The 20661-nt window shown below is 42.6% G+C and overlaps 1 protein-coding gene across 2 annotated transcripts in view; it reads left to right on the top strand.

Annotated features, from left to right (window-relative positions):
• The window catches only part of LOC120312448 (acyl-CoA (8-3)-desaturase-like), a 46573-nt gene extending 26492 nt beyond the window's left edge, over positions 1-20081 (top strand). Inside the window, exons 5-14 of one of the 2 annotated variants that reach the window (XR_005557898.1) lie at positions 636-764; positions 6969-7026; positions 7622-7698; positions 10726-10823; positions 15673-15769; positions 17112-17191; positions 17340-17465; positions 17605-17699; positions 18028-18646; positions 19021-20081. Coding sequence is in view for 1 of the 2 variants with exons in the window: in XM_039353176.1 (XP_039209110.1) it covers positions 636-764; positions 6969-7026; positions 7622-7698; positions 10726-10823; positions 15673-15769; positions 17112-17191; positions 17340-17465; positions 17605-17656 (717 nt within the window). In the remaining variant the exon portion in view is untranslated. Of the gene's footprint in view, positions 1-635; positions 765-6968; positions 7027-7621; positions 7699-10725; positions 10824-15672; positions 15770-17111; positions 17192-17339; positions 17466-17604; positions 17700-18027 lie in introns of both variants that reach the window. The other variant, XM_039353176.1, reaches the window with a different exon arrangement.
• The last annotated feature ends 580 nt before the right edge of the window (positions 20082-20661 follow it).

Genomic DNA, 20661 nt, shown 5'->3' with positions numbered 1-20661 from the left:
ACAATGATCAGAGTGTCCCACAGCTGCTCATGGTAAAGACCAATATAAGCATCTTTTTAATGTTGTGTAGCAGTGGTTTGTATTCTTGCCTCTGTGACAGTTGACATGCTGAAAGCATCTTGGTAGCTCTTGGTTTAAATTAGCACTGTTGAAATCTCCTAACACAATGAGGAGTAAATCTGGATATTTCTGTTCAGCCACAGAATCTGGTCAGCCAGAGTTTGTAATGCATTGTTTATGCAAGCTTGTGGACAAAATGTATGTTGCAAATAATGTGGAAAACTCTTGTGGAGAATAAATGGTTTGCAATTGATAATTAATGCCTCTAAGTCCACATCACGGAATTTCTTTAGTGTAGTTCCTTTTTTACACCATCAGTCATGCTGGAATCATTAGCTGAAGATGCTGCGTCCCATTAGCCCAATGCCCTTGAAAATGGAAAAGATGGTTCCATAGTTTCTCTATTTGCTCACTTTTGTATTTCTATATTTTTCTAATGTGCCAGCAATTGGGGTAGGGGATTGTGGGCAGGGGAAAGCAGCTAGATCAGGTATAACTTACATGGTAATACTAGCTCTTCCAAAGAAGAAATGAAGACTGGAATGTATGTATGCATTTCTACATTTTCTACACAGGGTGGGCCAAAGTCTTGGTGGAATGACATGCATAACCAGCATCATGCCAAGCCCAACTGTTTCCAGAAGGATCCTGATCTCAGTATGCACCCATTTGTCTTCAGCTTAGGGAAGTCCCTCTCTGTGGAGGTGAGTAAAGTTTAGATAATCATATTCAAAAAATTATGAATGCCTGAACAACTTGTAATCAGACACAGGTAGTGTTAAGTCCTGGGAGCGATGGTGAATGAAGAATATGCATGTCTCTGAAACAGCTCTTTATTGTGCTTATTTACAACTCCAACAACAACGAGCAAAGGCATACAGGCCTCCTTTTATACGCTTCCAATTCCCGGACAAGATGGCAACATTTTTAGGCACTTTTCGCGCCTTGCACATGTGCGCTCGGCCGGCGCCACTCAGTCTGGTCCTGGGCAGCTTCTGCAATTGCCCGGGAGCCTTGCAATGTCCCGAGCCTGCATTTGCAGGCTCAGGACACAACAACCCTCCCCCCTTAGCTAGAACACACACGGTACTTGTTCTTACAATCCATACAAAATGTAAATATATATTTAATAAATGCCAGCGTATAAGGCGACTTCCGCGAGCGCTGAAATCGGCGCCAAAGACGGGGGTCGTCTTATACGCCGAGTCGTCTTATACGCCGGAAATACTGGTAGTTTCCGGCGTATAAGACGACGTTCTAGGAATGCGGCCCGGCTATAAAGACGGGGGTCGTCTTATACGCCGGGTCGCCTTGTACGCCGGCATTTACGGTAATCATTTTGTTTTTCCATTCTACTGACACTCGATTCTACTACAACTTGTTTGCCACTCTCTAATGTGTGCTTCACAGGTTCTATTGCCACCCACATAGGTTCCATCTCCTCACCATAGACTAGTACTGTTCTTAGGCTGACAATAACCTTACATACTCATCTAGGTGTTTAGGAGAAGCCTTAACCTGTTGAGACCTATGCAGAATTAGGGAGGGTGCCTGGCCTGACAGTTCCCCTGGCCGACTGGACAGACCAGGACTTGACCTTAAGGGTACCTGGCCTACCGGCCGGTTTGATGAGCTCGCTACACCAGGACTTTTATGCACAGGTTTTTGCAGGTGACCCCTGGTAGGGCGTACTGACAGAATTGCCAGAGTTTTCCCCAGGCTCTGTGAGGGCAGCTGCACTTTCCCAACCTTCTGAGTGGGCTGAGAAGTCCAGAACTCATCTGGATGGTTCCTGAGAACCTATGTCCTCAAACCTGCGACCGTTCTTGGACATGCCCTGTGAAACAGGTGTGTGTAAGGGGTCCCAGTATTCGGCGGACCCCAAGGTCATGCCTGAGGTGCCAGGGTCAGGAGAGGTCTCTCTGCTTGCCCCTCTTACATAGGACCTCCTTTTGGAAGCAGTAGCAGAACTGAATCTGCTTCCTAGCTGGGTTGTCAGTTCTTGCATATTCTGTGAGTTCTGTGAATACCCCCGGTTGGCCTCCTTGTATGGAGTGTCACTGTTGTTATATGGAATATGTAGATGCCCCTGGGGCGACTCCCTGGTTGGAGTGCATCTAGGTGTGTAGGGTAATTCTCTGCCCCATGAATTCTTGTTTGGAGCACTTGCGGAATCTTGGGATGGGGGATCAACTCTCTCTTCAGCTGCTGGCACTGGCTGCTGATATTGATCCCCAGAATGCATTCTATGACCTTCCTCCCCCCCCAGTGCAGAACCAGGAGCAGAAGGGTGCAAATCCAGCCGCACACACAGCTGATCGATGTGCCACCTCAGGACGTGGCCGTCGTCCAGTGACACCTCATAGGACAGAGGTCCAGAGACATTGCAGATGACAGCAGGGACCCACGGGTGACTAGGCCCATAATTCCTGGTCCAAACAGGAGTACCCACTTGGAGACACCGTGGTGACCGTGGATGTGACCAATGAGACACTACCTGGTCAGGGTGCAGTCTATCCAGCTTAGTAATGAGTTGGCGACCCCAGCGAAGTTCAGCCAGGCTCTTCCCAGTGGCAATGCAAGGTGTGGTGCGATGTGCAAGAAGAAAGTCTGCTAACCTGTGATGCCAGTCACCGTAAGTCAGTCTCTTAAAGGCATCCTTGGTGGTGTACACCATATGTTCAGCCATTCCAGAAGTTGCATGGCAGATCATGTTGGCCTGAATTAAAACTTGGAACTCAGAAGAGGTAAATTGAGGACTATTGTCGAAACTAGAACATCTGGAAGGCCATGAGTTGCAAAAATACTTCTCAGCACCTGGATAGTCTTGGCAGCAGTAGTGGAGGACACAGGAACAACCTCTAGCCACTTAGAATGGCTATCAACAACAACCAAGAAGAATTGCCCCTGAAAGGGCCCAGTGTAATCTATATGTACCCTAGACCATGGGGTTTGAGTTTCCTCCCATCTATGAACTGGGGCCTGAGGCATTTTAGGCCGGGACTGTTGGCACACATGGCACCCATGTACTAGGGCCTCAATGGTTTTATCAAGGCTAGGCCACCACAAGTGGCTGCGTGCAAGTGCCTTCATCCTGACTATGCCAGGGTGTCCCTCATGTAAAGAATGCAGCACTCTAGTCCTCAATGAGGTAGGGATTACTATCCTACTTCCCCATAGCAGACAACCCTTGAAAGTGGACAACTCATGTCTTCTTTGCCAGAAACTCTGAAACTCAGTATCAGGACATCTATCAGGCCATCCTGACAACACCCATGACAGAACACATGTGAGCAGTGGCAGTTTCTGCAGCCACATTCCTTGCATTGAGGGGAGACTCAGGCAGCTCTTGAATGGACAGAATATTAATGGCAGGAGCAGGATCAAGTTCCAGTGTTGGAAGGGGTAATCTACTCAAAGCATCAGCATGACCCATTTCCTTTCCAGGCTTGTGAATTAAGCAGTAGTCATATGCTGCTGTGGGGACTGTTTGGTCATGGTGAACAACCCTAGCAGTGGCTTATGGTCAGTGTAGACCATGAAATGATGGCCATAAATGAAATCATGAAATTTCTTAAGGCTAGCCACAATGGCCAACGCTTCCCTGTCAATCTGAGCATAATTACGCTCTGCAGAAGATAGGGTTCTGGAATAATAAGCCACAGGGACCTGTGTCCCATCAGCCAACAGGTGGCTAGGAACTGCCCCCACTCCATATGGAGAAGCATCGCAGGCAATGCAAACAGGTAATAGCTCATTGAAGTGAGCCAGTACAGCATTAGAAGTAAGCAAGGCCTTAACCTCATTGAAACTTTTTTCATGGACCTTAGTCCATTGCCAACAGGCTTGTTTGTCTAAGAGCCTGTGCAATGATTCAGCTATAGCAGCTTTGTTTGGCAGAAAGACATGGTAAAAATTTAGTAGTCCCAAAAAGGCTTGTAGTTCCCCTTTAGACTTAGGGCTTGGGGCCTGCTGAATCCCAAACAATCAGTAGAATTGACTCCTATCTTACACTTGTCCTTTTTTAACTTGAGGCCTGCTTCCTTAAAATGAAGCAAGACAGCCCTCAATCTCTCAGCCAAGTTTTGAGGTGATTCTCCTGCAATGAGGACATCATCAAAATATGGACAGACTCCTGGAATACCTCTCAGTGTGTTCTCCATAATACTCTGGAAAATGCCAGGGGCTACATTTACCCCAAATTGCAATCTCTTCAGTTTAAAAGCTCCTCTATGGGTCACAATTGTCTGAGCCTCAGCAGCTGCCTCATCAACAGGCAACTGTTAATAGGCCTGTGCCAGGTCAAGCTTCGCAAAAATATGCCCACCCCTTTAGGGAAGCCAGAATGTGACTTACTACAGGTACAGGATAAGCATGTTGCTGTGCACTTGTAGTCTGCACAAATACAAATGTCCCCCTTAGCCTTTAAAGGCATTACTACAGGGGTTTCCCAAGGACTAGAATCTACAGGCTCTAGAATGCCCTGCTGGAGCAATTTGTCTAGTTCAGCATCAATCTTGTTCTTAAGTGCAAATGGAACTCTCCTAGGCTTGACCCTAATGGGTGCAATGGATGGATCTAATCTTAGTGAAACTGGAGGCCCCTTGTAGGTTCCAAGTTCAGAGCTAATTCCCTGCAAACTTCTGCAAGACTAGACGTTTGCAAATGGTGCAGCCCCGTGACCCGAATTCCCAGAGCCTCAAACCAGTCGAGTCCAATAAGACTCGCCTGATCACCCCCAACAACCAACACATCTAAAGGACCCTCAAAATTCTTGTACTATACCTTAAGAGTGGCCTCCCCCTTAACACACACCTTAGAATTCTGAAAGTCTGTATGTATCACAGTGGATGGCCTGAGTTTCACTCGAAGGCCACTGCTGCTGCAAATCTTCGTGAAAGTGTTGAGGGAAATTATGGAAAGAGCGGACCCAGTGTCCAATTCCATGGATAAGGGAACCCCTTGCAACTTTACTTTAAGGGACAACTTCTTTTTTAAGGGTTTATGTGTGCCTGTCCTTAGAATACTTCTGTGTGTTGCGCAGAAACCCACCCTATTTTGGCTGGGGACCCTGGTACCTTTCTGATGCAATTCTTCTTTAGTTTGTACCTTCTGACGACTCAGACATACAGCTGCAATGTGGCCTTGCCTTCCACAGGCCCTGCAAATAGCGAACCGGAACCAGCAGTCTGCTCTTGTGTGGCGTCCTCTGCATCCAAAGCATTGTGGAGTTATTGAAGCCTTTTCTATACGATCCCTCTGTCTCCTTCCGGCCGCCTGGTAGAGTTTATTCACCTCATCTTCAGGAAACTCTTCTGAATCTTCTTGCACATTCTCCTGGTGTACAGCAACAGTCTCTGAAGAGCTTCTGGGTGGCCGCATGTTCTTTACTGCTCCACCTGCTGCTTCCTCTGCTGTAACTTCTTGCAGAGCATCTTGGAATGAAATGTCTTCTTTCGCAAAGATCCTTTGCTGTAAGTCTCTATTTCTCAGTCCACACACAAAATGATCACGCAGTCTTTCCTCTAAATTTTTAAATTCACATGGTCTGGCTGCTCACCTCAATGCTGCGATAAAGTCCTTAGCAGATTCTCCTGCCCTCTGATCCCTTTGTTCAAATGTGTGCCTCCATGCAATGACGGACAGCTTGGGCTGAAAATGTTCCTTTAGAAGTTTCTTTAAGTCTGTGTATGTTACGCCTTCCAGAGAAGCAGGAGCCACGAGGTTTTCAGCAATTTCAAAGGTCTCTTGGCCGCATACACACAACAACGTTGCAGCCTTCAGCCCATATTCGCGAACTTGGTTAACCCTAAAATAGTTCTCTACTCTTGCAACGTATGATTCCCAATGTTCTGAATGCGCAACGTCAAATTCTGACAAATGGTTGATTTTCGCCATTGTAGTTCATGCCTCACCACTCGCTTCTGCAGGGAAAGGGTTTCTCAGCCAAACTCACCCTCCAGAGACGCTGTACTGGCAGGATAGCTGCTGAATCTAACGCCATTTTCCCTTCCAGGACTTCTTGTGGGTAAGTCTTAAAGCTTCCTTCTAGGTTTCCTTGTTAAGCATCCCACCTTCGTCGCCAGTGTTAAGTCCTGGGAGCGATGGCGAATGAAGAATACGCATGTCTCTGAAACAGCTCTTTATTGTGCTTACTTACAACTCCAACAACAATGAGCAAAGGCACGCAGTCCTCCTTTTATATGCTCCCAATCCCCGGACAAGATGGCAACATTTTTGAGCACTTTTCACGCCTTGCGCATGTGCGCTCGGCTGGCGCCACTCAGTCTGGTCCTGGGCAGCTTCTGCAATTGCCTGGGAGCCTTGCAATGTCCCGAGCCCACATTTGCAGGCTCAGGACACAACAGGTAGCTCAGGGGCTTGTAAGCTGCATGTGGTGCCTGATTCCCCTTTATCTTTTTCTTTTGAAGCTTCCCAAACCTTCAGTTTTCCACCACTGAGATTCAGCAACATGCGCAATGCCATTTGCTGCAGATTTTCAAGAGACAAATTAAAAAAAACTTCCTAAAACTACCCAGTCTGAACTTATCCTGCTAAATACAAAGACACTTCAAAAAAAAACTTCGTTGTTCTGATTTGTATGGTATTATTATATCATTCACAACATTTATGAGCTTCCAGGAGCACAAAAATATTACTGCAAATATTACTGCACTCTTCATTTACTAGATATAGACACGTTTCCTGTCCCTGGTATCCACTTTTGTTCAGATGAGATGGATCAAGTCTCCTCAAATGCAAAGTCATGGACAAAATCTGTCCTTAATGAGGAGAACCAATCACCTTTTACAATTCTTGAGCTGAACTGTGAAGAAGAGAGGCTATTAAATCTATCCTGAAGAATGGTTTATTTTGCCCTTCATTAAACTACTGTGTTTCTCCTGCAGCTTGGAAAAAAGAAAAAGAAATACATGCCTTACCAGCACCAGCACAAATATTTTAGCTGTGAGTACTTCTGCTATTTTGCACCAAAAAGTCAGTCCAACTCTAAAACACCAGCATCAGTTCTTCCATCAATCTTGGCCATCCTGTGGAGAGCCTTCAAAGGGGTTTCTGAGGTTTAGTTGTTCTCCAGCTGGTTTGGGGACTTTCATGTATTTTTATTTTTGTTTTTATTTATATTTGATGTTTCTTGAATGGTTACATGGTTTTAATTGTTACTATGTAAGTGACTCAGATTCACATTTTTTTCAGAGGAGCAATTATATAAATTGGCTAAATAAATTAATCAGTGGAAGTTTAGGAGAAAAATGGAATATCTGGAATCAAAGGTCGAATTGCTTTGATAAAAGTATTCAGTTTTTCTCCCAAATGAATCACTTCAGATGTGAGACCATAACTCCTGGAAAACTGGAGTTCTAATCCACCATACATGAAGTGTGGCAATGACATGGAGTGGATGGCCCAGCAAATGGAGGAAATCTGTAGTAGTAATTAATTAGTGAGTAGAAAATGTGAGAGGAAGGAGGAAGCATATAAGAAATGCATATAATTTCGAATGATTCACACATATTTGCTTTCTTGCTTTCATTTTTTCCAGTACTGGCACCCTTAACATTCATTACTTTTGTGCAGTTACTCGTACTTCGCTATGTTGTTCAGAAGAAACTGTGGAGTGTAAGTACTTGACCGACATGCAGACACAATACCTTCTGCTATGGGACAGTATATACCCAAAAATAAGAGCCACCCAGAAAATAAGCCCTAGCCTGTTTTTTTTTAGTGTGCTCCTAATATAACCCCCCCAAAAGCCCGTGTGTGTTTGGGTGTAGCCAGCACAGGAGGCAGCAAGCACAGGAGGCCTGATGGTAGCCATAGCATGAGCAGCACAGGTAAGTCCAAGTACAGAGGCAGAGGCAGGGGAAGGCAGGTGATCTGGACAGCATGGCAGGTGGAGTTAGAGGCATGGAGTTAGAGGCATGGGGGGGAGGCAGGTGATCCAATCATGCTGTGTGTTTGCCTGGCTCACAGGAAGCTTGTGGAAGGCTTTTGTCAGCATAGGCAGCAGAAGGAGGCAGAGACATGGGGAGGAGGAAGTCGATCTGTCCGCATAGCATGTTCAGATCACCTGCTTCCCCCCATGCCCTTGCCTCTGCCTGCTGCTGGTGCCACCACCTGATCCTCACATCTACCTCCCATCCTGCATCTGCCTCTGTGCTCAGACGTACCTGTGCTGTGCCAAGGGGCTGATGGGCTGCGACTGCTGCTGGACACCCTCAGCCCCTACAGATTTGCCACCTCTTTTGCACAGGCTGGGGGGTGGGATGCCCAGCTGGGCTGAACATCCTATACCATGTTTCCCCTAAAGAAAGCCCTACTGTATCTTTTGGTGCAAAAAAATAAAAATAAGACTGGGTCTTATTTCGGGGGAAACATGGTATCTGGGAACTGGAACAGTGACTGCGTCATCATTGCTCACCAAAAGGAGGCTTCATTAAAAAGAATGAGGCATTGTTTTGGTGACAGAGATACTATTCCAATTTCTTCCAGACACTGGAGACACAGGATAGCATTAATGTTTTAGCTGTATACATTTCTACTATGTCCTCAAAACTAGCTCCCATCAGAACCAGCTCAGATCTGAGGTCAAGACAAAGGGGGCAGGGGTTCCCTCCTTGCCCACCCAACCAGCGACAAATGCCTCAACCAAATTGTTCTCTCTCCTCCTTCTAAAATGTAAACAAAAATTGCCATGCATTTTTGGTTTACAGAGATATTTTGGGTTCTCTTTCTTCTCTCTGAGAGTTATGCTGCAACTGCAAAACACAGAAATCTTTTCTTCTTAACAGGCAGAATGCAGTTCTAAGAGATCTATACCTTTGGAAGGCAATAAACCATCCATAGAGGAGAGATGTTATTTTATTCATTTTTGGTGGGCTACTATACAACAGGAAATCTGCTGTGATCATGTTTTTGGAGCTATTATTGGAGGGGATTACTACAAGACAGGTAGCTATTAGGGAGCCCAAACCTAAATTTGCAACAATGAGAAGATATATGTGTTGATGGCACCTGGAACAGGTATATGAAACTGAATAAGTGGATGAAACCCTACCACAAGAGCTGAAATTCCTTTTTTCCACTGAGTGTGGCTTTCTTTTAGAAATCAAGCGGTCCATAAAATTTTATGATGATTAATTTTAAGTCCTGCATGCCAGAATGGGACAATTAGCACAGACACTTGGCCCTGTCCACTTCACATCAGTTTCCCCACCCCAGCCATCCCACCGTGGGCATCCATCCCCAGCTCCCCCCCCCACCGCTTCTCCCCTATTACTCCTCCCCTTCCTCCTCACCTTGGGCAATTGGCAGCAGGACAAATCACCGTGGCTGATTTGCCCGCATGGGATAATTAGCCACGTGTCCCGGAGGACAATCCATGCAACAAGAGGTAGGCCTCTACCTTCCCATTGGATGTGGCATGCAGAGAGGGTGCCAGGTGGGGCAGGAAGTGATCTTGAGAGTGGGCCACCTGCCCTTGTGGCTGCTGCTTCTCCAGGTTCCAGTGCTGTAGGATCCGGATTGCTTCTGAGGGAAAGCAGAGCAAGAAACACAGTGAAGTCTCCCCATGGCATCTTTGCAGGAGCGTCTGCCCTGTATGGCCACAGTTATGAGACAAGGCAGCGCTTAAGCCTTCTGCCCCTTCTTCAGGCACTTCAGGGGTGTTCTTGCTGCTACTTTGGGCCATTTTGCTGCATGGCAGCTGCTTCTGTAGAGAGACACTGGGCCAGGAACTGGAGAAACAGAGTGAGGTGGTGGCACTTGCTCTTTCTGAGGAGGTTTCCTTGGAGTGAGAGGGGCCATCACCAGCACTCCCATTGGCTTTTGAGGCCGCATTGAAGTCCAAGCTCTAAAAGTTGCCAAGGGGGGAGAGAAAGCACCACTGCTGTAGAGCCCCTGAGCCCCTCCCAAGAAATCCCCCATTGAAGGGAGCCTCAAAACCAGGGGCAGCATCAGTGCAGTTGAGAATTCTCTATAGTTCCTACCTGGCAAGGGAGGGGGGAAGTTGGACAGGAACTGTGGTGGGTTCTGGCTTGTAAAAGCTGATGCGACTTGTCAAGTGGGCAGAGATGGGGTCTACTGCAGGAGAGGAGGGTGAGCCCACCCACCCAGCTGAAGGAGAAGCAGGCAGTGGCCCTCCCCACCCTACTTGATGCTGATGTTATTCCTTGCAGCTTTATTGAACCTGCTCCGCAAAGTGCAGAGGGACACATGGCTAATTGTCCTGCATGGTGAATTGGCCATGGCAATTTGTCCTGCAGCCAATTGCCCAGGGTTTGGGGGGGGAGGAGTGACAGGGGACAAGTCGCAGGGGAAGAGCAATGAGGAAGGGGCAGCTGGGGGCGGCATGAAGTGGGTGTGCACATTCTGTTGCGCCCAATGGTCATAGATTGCTGCATGCTCTCACTTGTAATATTTGTAATTTCCAGGGCAGAACTGACCAACGAATTGTTCTGCTATTGTTCTATGTTACAGTGCAATAACTTTCTTTTAAATATGATCTTTCAGCTCTTTGTTAAACTAAGTGATCTGCATCATATAACGTAAAGTATTTTAAAATCAACCTATTTGCATAAAGCAATTAGGAAACTGACAAACACAACATTTTTTCATACTTTTTAACTCTCTCCCTTTTTTTGGCAGGAACTTATTATTATTTTATTCTACAATTTCCGTATGTGTCTCATGTACGTTCCTTTAATGGGATTCAAGACCTTCATGGCATACTACTGGCTCGCCAGGTAGGAACTGTAGGGAATTCTCAACTGCACTGATGCTGCCTGTGGATATAATTGATGCATGAAATGAGGGAGATTTTATGTGTGGTGCTTCATTTCCTTATGATCCTGTCAGTCTGAAGGAGGGCAACTGCTACAATGTCTGAGTCATGAATCACAGGAAAAAATGGTTAGGTCTTTGATCTGATTTGCAATTTATTACATATATGACTTTGACACTGTAATATCTTAATGCAAAATCAATCACAGCACCAAACTAATGAGGACCAAGCCCAATTAATACTTGCATGAGAGACTGCCAGATAATATGCCTAAATACTAGAGTAGAAAGGGGATTTTTTAAGTTTCTAAAATGTTTAAAAAGTGTTTCAGTAGAAGGCAGTGGGAAACCACATCTGTATTCCCTCACTTCCAAAGCACCTTTTTGTTCATGGAGTCATCAGGAGTCAAGGTTACCAAGAGCAGGGCTTTTCAAACTTTTCACAGATTGTACCACTTTTAGGACATGACAATATTTGAGTACCAGCAGTGCTTAGCAAGGTATCAAAAACCTGATGACTAAAAAAAAAGGGGGGGGGGGGGATTTTGGGTTTTACTGATTAGATTCATTTGTTGTTATAGAAATGGCTAGTTTATAATATTATGGAAAAGTAAAAAGTTGAGGTTTAATGTTAATGGTTCCTTTTACTGCAACAGAGGAAGTCTGTTCTTTTTCCCTTCTCCCCTCACTTTCCCCCCTTTTTCCTCCCCACTGTGTCCTACTATTTGCTTTGTATTTTTGTGTTTTATTCTATAATCTAATAAAATGTTACAAACTGTAGAAAAAAAGGAAAAAAGTACCAGTTTTTATTTCTTTGGTGGCTGTTCCTTTGCTGAATCACTTTTCCTTTGCAATGACAAATGTATTATGAATTTATCCATGTTTATTAATATGCACCACTACCAGCTAGCTCAGGGGTTTTCAAACCTGGGACTTTAAGACTTGGAGACTTCAACTCCCAGAATTCCTCAGCCATTATGGCTGGTTGAGGAATTCTGGGAGTTGAAGTCCACAGATTAAAAGTTGCTTCTGGTTTTCTGCGGTAGCGACTGGTCGCGGGCTTGTGCATTCTCCGCACCTTCACAGCTAATTTTGCCCTGCCAGGGGACCCTAAATGGATCTAAGTTGCCCCGGAGAGGCGGCGAAGAAAAAAGGATTCTCCAGCAACTCTGGAATGGCGTCGGCCATTCTGTTCAACTTGGGGAAAGCCTTGTAACCTGACAGTAGAATGGCTGGCCATATTGGATTGACCAGCCAAAGCTACTAGCAACTGAAGTCCAAAAGTACTAACCAGCACAACTGTGAATAGTGTGCTTGAAACTGGGTGAGGAATTTGATCTTCTCTTTTCTATTCTACATTTAATTTCCTGGAAAAAATGCCCAAGAAGCAAAATACCTTCCAAAGTGAAGGAGGGGGATTTCTGATCCACCCTTATACTAATGGAAGTGGCGAATTAATGTTTTTACGGAGGATCAAAATATATGGAAGTGAAATAAATATAAAACCTGAAATTTAAAACTTAAATCTGGATAAATCTAAAATTGTTGAATGGTTAAGGCTCTCATTTTAAAGATAATTGTTCATTTTAGAAATTAAAAAACAAATAGTTGCTGATATCTAGTGGTGGATGAAGACTATGACAGCTATGACTTTAATATAAGACTTGGCAAAACCTGGAAAAAGCTAATCTGTGTTTGTGACCTTCAAAGCTTTAACAGCAAGGAACAACTGTGACAAAAAAGAGATAATAATCTGGAATGTAGACAAAGAGATAATTATAAATTTTAGAAAAAAAATCTTTTTTTTAAGTATTTGTATTATAAATAGCTATCTAATTGGGACTCTAAAGCTATTTGCAGAGAAAAGAATGAAGAGAAAAAGTCAAATTCTTGGCTCTCATGGATCAGAGACATGTAGAAAGAGCGTATCAAGAAAATATAAATAATTCACAGTAGGAGATATATAGTATTCTGCAACTAATTCAAACAACAACTATTTTAAATGACAAAGAAATCCAAAATAACTTTGAAAATATAAATCAATTTATTTCCAAGTTAACTCTACAACAAAAAAATTCCCAGAAAACAACAACAGAGAAGGAGCAGATAAAACAGATAAATGGTTAAGGAATTGAGAATAGAGACTTAAAGATGGAACTTAACAAAACAAGGAAATACGATTTAATCCTAGTGGGAAAAATTCAGAAGAATTGGAAAAAACCAACTTAACCCTTAAGATTACAAAACAAATCTGAGGACAAGAAAACAGATTTGATAAAATGGACTGTAGAGATGTCAGGAACATTGGAAAGAAAGGAAATGATAAGAGAGAAAGAAAAAGAAAAAAGATTTTCAACAAACATGGAAAGGCAGAAGCCCCATACAAAGACACTTCACTTGATTTACTTTTTAAATCTACAGTAACATTTATGAACATATGGAAAAACCTTTTGATTCAGCAAAATACATTGATTAAGAAAGACACTGGGCAAAGGAAAAAGACTAAAGTGGAAATCAAGAAAATAGATGATGGGATCTATCAGAGAGAATACTTAAAAATAAACATTTGTTTGAATATGGTTAAAGAAGTGGAAAAGATCTGGAATATATATGTCATTATAAGAGGAATGAACTCCCTAAATAATATAGTATGCTTTCCCCCCTTTTTTCTTCTCCTTCTTGATATGAGTAATATAAAAAAGTTGAAATGACTTAGATAAAGGAAATATTTTAGATATTTAAATGTGATTGAATTTAAGAAAATTATAATCATTAAAATGTTTTGAATAAGAATTAAAGGACTAGATGACTAGATGTATTAAATGGAATATTTAAAGATTAAACATATTTTTAATTATGGTTAAAAAGAATAAGACATTTTGGAAATAAATATATATTAGCTTAGGAGGAATATATATTTTAAGTAATATGTTATTTTTTATGTTTCTTTATTCTTGCTCTCCTTTCTTCTTTTTCACTGTTTTATCTATTCCTTAAGAAATGTAAAAGTGTGAGATGATTCATATGGAAAAAATAGAGTTAAATTTTTAAATGTAATTAATTTTTTAGAAAATCTTAACCAGTAAGAATATCTAGAATTTGGTGGGAGAAACAAATTAAAATAAGGACTGTAACAGGATCTATGATAAGGCAACCAGAATGATTGGATAGAAAAGAAATATTATATTGAAGTGATTATTATTTTTAGGAATATTGGGAAAATATATATTTAATTGTTATCTGTCGAAACAATAAGAATTGTATTAACTCAATCTTTGCAAAAGAGGATATTTTGGAAAAAGAGGAAATCAACTAAAACTATTATGTGGATTATGGATTATAGAAATCAATTGTTAGTGATTGTGTTGCAAATGTAAACCCAGACAACGAACTGTTCACCAATTATTAAGTGATTCATTTAAAAAAAAATCAATAAAATATATTACAAAAAAATAAAGTTGCTAAGTTTGTAGAGCTCTAAGCTAGCTGGTTGGCCCTTCGTCCTCTATCCCTTCTGAGCTCTTTCCACAGTGTAGTAAGAAAGCACCCCCAAATCCCTTCCCTGTACCCTTAAAACACAGGAATCAAATGCAAAGCAAGAAAGGCTTACAAAATAAACACATAAACTCTGGGGGGGGGGTCTTTAAGCTGGGTCAGGCATGTCATGTGTCACAATGTTGCAGTCCTAGACTGAAAGGCTCTGGCAATTGCAAAAAGCTTTAGCTTTAAAATAAGCCTGTTTACCTCCAAAGAAAACTTTCTAAAAGCCATAGACAAACTCAATTAAAGGGGGTAAAACTAATTACATTTGTTTAAAGGGATTAAACTTTTCCCTGTTGTCTTTCTTTCCCCTTTCCTGCCCAAACCACTTCCTTTTACAGCCTCTCCTCTCCTCCCCCTGACCTTTTCGTCAGTTCACCTCCAACTCTGAGCTGCTTCTGAAAGCGCCAATCAGCTGGAACCAATCAGCTGGAGCCCTGCAGGCTCCTGGGGCTTCTGCTGAGCCCAGACAGTCTTGCAGCTGCAGCTGCCTCTCCCTCAGGCTTGGGTCGCTTCAGCTCATTCCCCTCTTCCTCTACACTTCTCTAGGACAGTTGCGTACCACCTGCCACATAGCAAAGTACCACAGGTGGTACACCCACCACAGGTTGAAAAGCCCTGACCTAGAGACTTTACATTCTTCCTTTTTTTTAAAAAAAAACTGTCTTTCCACACCAGCAAAATGGTGATCCATAGACAATATGTCAACGAAGAGCCAGTTTGTGGCAGGTGAAGGTTTTGGCCAAGAACAGAAAAAGAAGTTCCAGACCTGTCTTAGGCATGAAAGCTGCCTGGGACCAGTCATAAACTCTCAGCCCAACACAACTCCTAGGGTAGTTGTGGGGAAAATAGGAGCAAGGAGTATTGAGTATGTTCTCCATCTTGAATTGAAATATAATAATAATATAACTGATGAAGGAATGTGATGTTCTCTGACCTCAGGATTCCCATGATGCTGATATCCCTGGGAATTATTGTTCTGTGTGCATTGGAAGACCTTGAACATTTGAAGTATAATTAAATAAATGCCTTCCTGTGTAACAAATGAAATAAGTTATTCACTTACTTTTAATTACTTGCCTTCCACTGGAAGATAAACCCTGAAAAAAGTGGTGGACTTTGTGAGGGCAAAGTCAATAGATAAAATTGGAAGACAAGAGTGGCTTGTCAGAGAAGACAATGATAAAAGTTATAATAATGATAAAGACAATGATAACAAAATTGTAAAAATTTTCTAATTATTTTATTTCTCAAAATTACTTATTTCCACAGGTTCCTAGAAAGCGCATGGTTTATTTGGGTCTCTCAAGTGAATCACATTCCAATGAACATCAGTTATGATCAGAATTTGGACTGGGTCTCTTGCCAGGTAAGAATATTTCCATTTTCTGCTCAGAAGCACCATCTTTCTTTCACTTAACCCGTTAATGCTTTGGGTTTCATGGACTTTGAACAGAGGGTTTTCATGACTACCACTAAAGTACTCTAGTCATTATAACCTTTGGGAAAAAAGAAGAACTTAAGTTTTGTATGGATTGGCAGATAGGCATATATAAAAGGGGTTCACATTGTGGGTGTTTGAGTTGAGCAAGATCCATATTAAAGGATGTGCTGAGCATATGCAGAGTAATAAGCAGCAGACAGCTCCAGTTAGAAATTCTTCACAGTATCACTGTCTTGGATGCAGTGTACAACGTCAGCCCAGCTATCAATGAATGCAAACAGTTCAAAGTTCAATTTATGGAAAAAGGAAGCCTGACTTCTATCTGAACTACACCTTGTAGAGAGGGAGGCTAGAGAGAGAAGGAGCGAGGACCAGGAAACATCCTTCTTTAATTAACCATAGGCCTCATGAGAAACAGACACCTTCTCCTTATCTATGTGTTGGCCCTAGTGGTCAACAGGCTCTTAGGTGGAAATGGAGAGTACAGTTGTCAATACCATTTTTAAATGTGCTGATATTCACACTTGGCTTCTGAATGTTGGACTGGACATGCCATCTCAAAAACTGTAAGGAGGAATCAGGATAAAAGCTACAACTTATTTCATTCCATTTGTGTGTGTGTATATGCCTTCGTGTCATTTTTGACTCCTGGCAACTGCTTGGATAAGTCCCTACAATTTTCTTGACAAGGTATTTTTGAAGTAATTTGCTCTTGCCTGCTTCCTAGGGCTGAGAGAGAATGCCAGGCCCAAGATCATCTAGCCGGTTTTGTGCCTAAAGCAGGACTAGAACTCACAATCTTCTGGTTTCTAGTTTGATGCCTTAAGCACTACCCCAAACTGACTCTCACTTTCATTTCTGTTTACTGTACTTAAAGCTAAAGATAAATGCCTACTTTCCAGTCTTATATTTTAAAATGTTCTCTTCCTGTTCTCCTTTTTTTGTTTTCTCCAATCAAATTGAGATAACAATTGTTCTTGGACCCTCAGATTGTGCATGTCTGGCCTGTAAGATGGAAGTGCCATTCTCTTAGGCACAAGGTTACTGTACAATGTACATTGTCCATTAGAGCTGGCCTGAGTTGAGTGTTTACATTCAAATGTTTAGAAAACCCAGAATGAACAAAGAGAAACCAAACAGAAGCCCAAACCCACGAGCCAAGAATAAGAGCTGCTTGTTACAGAATCTCTCTATGATAGGAAGCAGCAGTGGCTGGAAAGAAAAGAGCTGATTGGAGAGCTTCATCCACTGTCTCTTTCTCCCTTAGCTCACAGGAACATGCAATGTTGATCATTCCTGGTTCAATGACTGGTTCACTGGGCATCTGAACTTCCAGATTGAGCATCAGTGAGTATGAGCCGGAGCAAAGGCCAGACCGCAGAAATGTCATACATCACACATGGTTAATGTTAAGCAAGGCTGCCATGTTATGCAGCTACCAAAAGTTCTGGGATAGTCACCTGCCACCCTCTTCTCTTCTTTTCTCTTCTTGCAGCCTTTTCCCCACCATGCCTCGACACAATTATTACAAGGTGGCTCCTCTGGTGAAATCTCTTTGTGCCAAGCATGGTGTTCACTATGTGTGCAAGCCCATCCTCACAGCTTTTGCAGATGTATTGCAGTAAGTTCATGGCTGAGGGAGGCTCCTTTTGGGCACTGGCATATCTAGAAGAGATTGAAGCCGGAAAGAGCACAGAAGAGATTGCCTGGGGAAGATGTTCTCATTGCCATCAATCCCTTTCTCCTTTGTCTTTCTGCAGCAGCTTGAAGGAATATGGGCAGGACTGGCAGGAAGCTTATCTCCATGAATGAGGACTGGGAGATGCTCAGACAGCAACAGAAGTACATAAACTTGGTAAGACAGGATGACTTTTAATTATGGAGAGAAGGGAAGTGACACAAAGAGTGTTTTGCTTTAAGTAGGTTGGAACATTAACAAAGGAGCTGAAAAGCATTCAATTTACTCTTTTGGCTTGCCTACTGTTCCCATCTCTTTAGGGGCCCTATTTGACTGCACCTGTCATACACCCACCCAGGTCATTCCAGTGGGATACCACTACTCTAATTTGGAGTTAGAAATAATTATACTTTGCAAGATCCAACCTTGTGTAATGATCAGCAATCATTATGAAAAACTTTCCAATCTGAGTTTCTTTAATGAGTCTTTTTTCATTTCTTGACAGTGGTTCATTGAGTTCTCATGACTGCCTGCCCTTATTCATTTGAAGAAGTAAAGGCTGGTGGGGACCTTCCTCCAGGAGCTTTTCCATTAGATGTAAAGTCAGGACCATCTTTTTCCTGTGATGCTACCAGAAATGGGATCCCTTTCTCTTTCTCCCCCTCGGTTTCCAAACCAAAACTTCTGTTTTCTTACAATTTTGGGAAACCATTTGACAATTCCTATTGATACTTGAACATGTACTTCTACTATTTATGTGAAATATTAGACATTGTTTTATTCTGGTTTATAGAGCTTTTTGAAAATTGTCTGAGGTGGGAAAACAGAGATAAGTATATATAAAAAGCTGAGGTGAAATTTGAACTTCTGATTTTGACTTTCTCTTGGGATAATGAAGAAGCAGGGGCAGAACCAGAGACACTTTGGATAGGTGATGGGTAGTATAAATAAGTAAATAAATAATAAAAATAAATAAAATGGTGGCTCAGCCATTTCTTTAAGCCAGCATGCCTAATTCTACCTTACTCCATTTCCTAAGATGAACAACAGAGCTGCTTCCTTTGGGGGATATTCATCCTGTTATTCTAAATCTTAATCATAGTGGAGGACATGAAATCTCCCAGGTGAGGTCTTGCTGAGACTCAAAATCCATCTTAGAGAGCATGGTGGCTGGCAGGGGCATACAAAACGAATGGTGTTAGTGTGAAAACAGTAAAGACGATGCTCATGATCACAGGCTTCAGTGCAGGCACTGCTACCATCCTGCCTTTCTTAATCTCACCCTCCCTTACAGTCACCCCTGCTGACAAGGACTGTGGAGAGTTGTAATTCAACAATGGGGAGGGAGGGTATGGTCTTCTCAGCTTAATCTCCAGTTAACTTCTCAATCATCCTTTTGTTCTGAGGGGAGGCATTGGAAGGAAGTACAGCAAATTGTCTTTCTTATTGACTTCCAGAGCTTTTCTCATCATTACCACACAAATTTCTTCTCTTCCAGCATAATTTGTGCTGTTCCAACAGATGAGCCTTTTCTGCTGAGAAATGAAGCCTGCAAGTGATTGAATGCAGACAAATTGCATAAAATTGTTGGAGTTTGCTGGTTTTATTCCTTTTTGTACCAACTATCCCTATCTGGTCATCAGACATGGACAAATCCTTTTCCTTAAGGTGGTCTGGAATTGAAGAGGAGGAAACATACAAAGAAAGCAGTTTTGACTGGCTTGTATGAGGAGGATGGGTTTTTCAGAACTGTCTGTGTTTTTCAGGGTTTGTTCCTTCCTCTCCAGAATAATCCCCAATCTTTCCTATTCCAAGAAATTTGCACATATGGACCCAATGCCTCCTTCTCTATATTGTCCTCTTTATACTAACACAGTCCATTTCTCCACACCTAACTCTAATGAATGAAAGAAAACCAAGACACTCTTAAGACAACTTAATTATTTCTGAGACTATTACTTTCCATTCTTCCTGTTCTGTATCAAACCTTTGTGCAGGTATAATGGGTGGTCAATGCAGAAAGGTTTTGTATTAGGGCTTGCATCAATCTGTGGCTGCTCTGGTGACTGAAACGTTCTGTGAGCCTTTTGCCCATAAAGATTCTATTGTAAGATGGTCAGGATGTGCTCCTAAAATCTGGATCATTGCCTTGAAACTTGTCCTGGGAAAAGTGATCATCTGTTTTCATTTCCAAAATCGTAAGAAACCATTTCATATCAATTTCCCTTTGTTCCAGAACCCTTCAATTACTAAAATGTTTATTAGATGGTATTTCTTATAAATCCCACCTTGTCCTGCTTTCTGCTTTAGTGAAATTGTGTAAAGCTCTCTTAATCCTTCATTCTGGGTCCTGGCATTTTGCTGGCTGGGACCCCTTTTACTGAAGTGCTTCAATAAAAAGAAACAAAACCTGCACCTTGTGTCTGGTGTTCTTCATCGGCTTGTGTTGTTTAGGGACAACACAAAGCACATTTATATTACTCTATAGAGACAAATATATGCACTGTGGGGTGAGTGAAGATAATTGCTAAGTTGAAACATGTGATGTTAAGTTGTAAGTGGTCTATGGGAGCTCACAAAAATGTGGTTCATGGAGAGATGGTCCCTAGGCAGGATGGAGGCCTTAGTGGTCAAATGGCCTCCCAGATAATCCTTTGCAGTCCCCAATATATTGAGATGGATTAAACTGGTCACAAGAATGGAATTTCTCCTGGATGAATGAAGGGGGCTATACTGTCTGTGAGAGGAAATGATATCAGTTTGGATTTCACTCCTTCACTGTTTTGACACATTCTATCTGGACTGTAATTTCCTAGATCCTAAGTACATAGGATCTTCCAAATAGTCCAGGTGGTGAACCTGGTAACCGTACGAATTATGGCTACCTCAGTTCCTAGGGAAGATACATCCTGTGTTCCATGGGAGCCTGCTGAAGCTAGTCCAAGGCTCCCTTCCTAAATCTGTGACTGACGCACTGGGGCCAGTCTCAGGTGCGCATTATGAAGTACAGGAGATACTGGACTCCTGAACCCACCATGGGTGAGTGCAATATCTTGTCAGGTGGAAGGGGTACCCCCTCTCTGATGTATCATGGGTTGGGGAGGAGGACATCCACGCCCCTCAGTTGGTGTGGGCATTT

The sequence above is a fragment of the Crotalus tigris genome, unplaced genomic scaffold (genome assembly GCF_016545835.1).
Source record: "Crotalus tigris isolate CLP2741 ecotype Arizona unplaced genomic scaffold, ASM1654583v1 scf7180000018504.2861643, whole genome shotgun sequence".
Classification (NCBI taxonomy): domain Eukaryota; kingdom Metazoa; phylum Chordata; class Lepidosauria; order Squamata; family Viperidae; genus Crotalus; species Crotalus tigris.
This window is presented reverse-complemented; position numbering and strand designations above follow the sequence as displayed.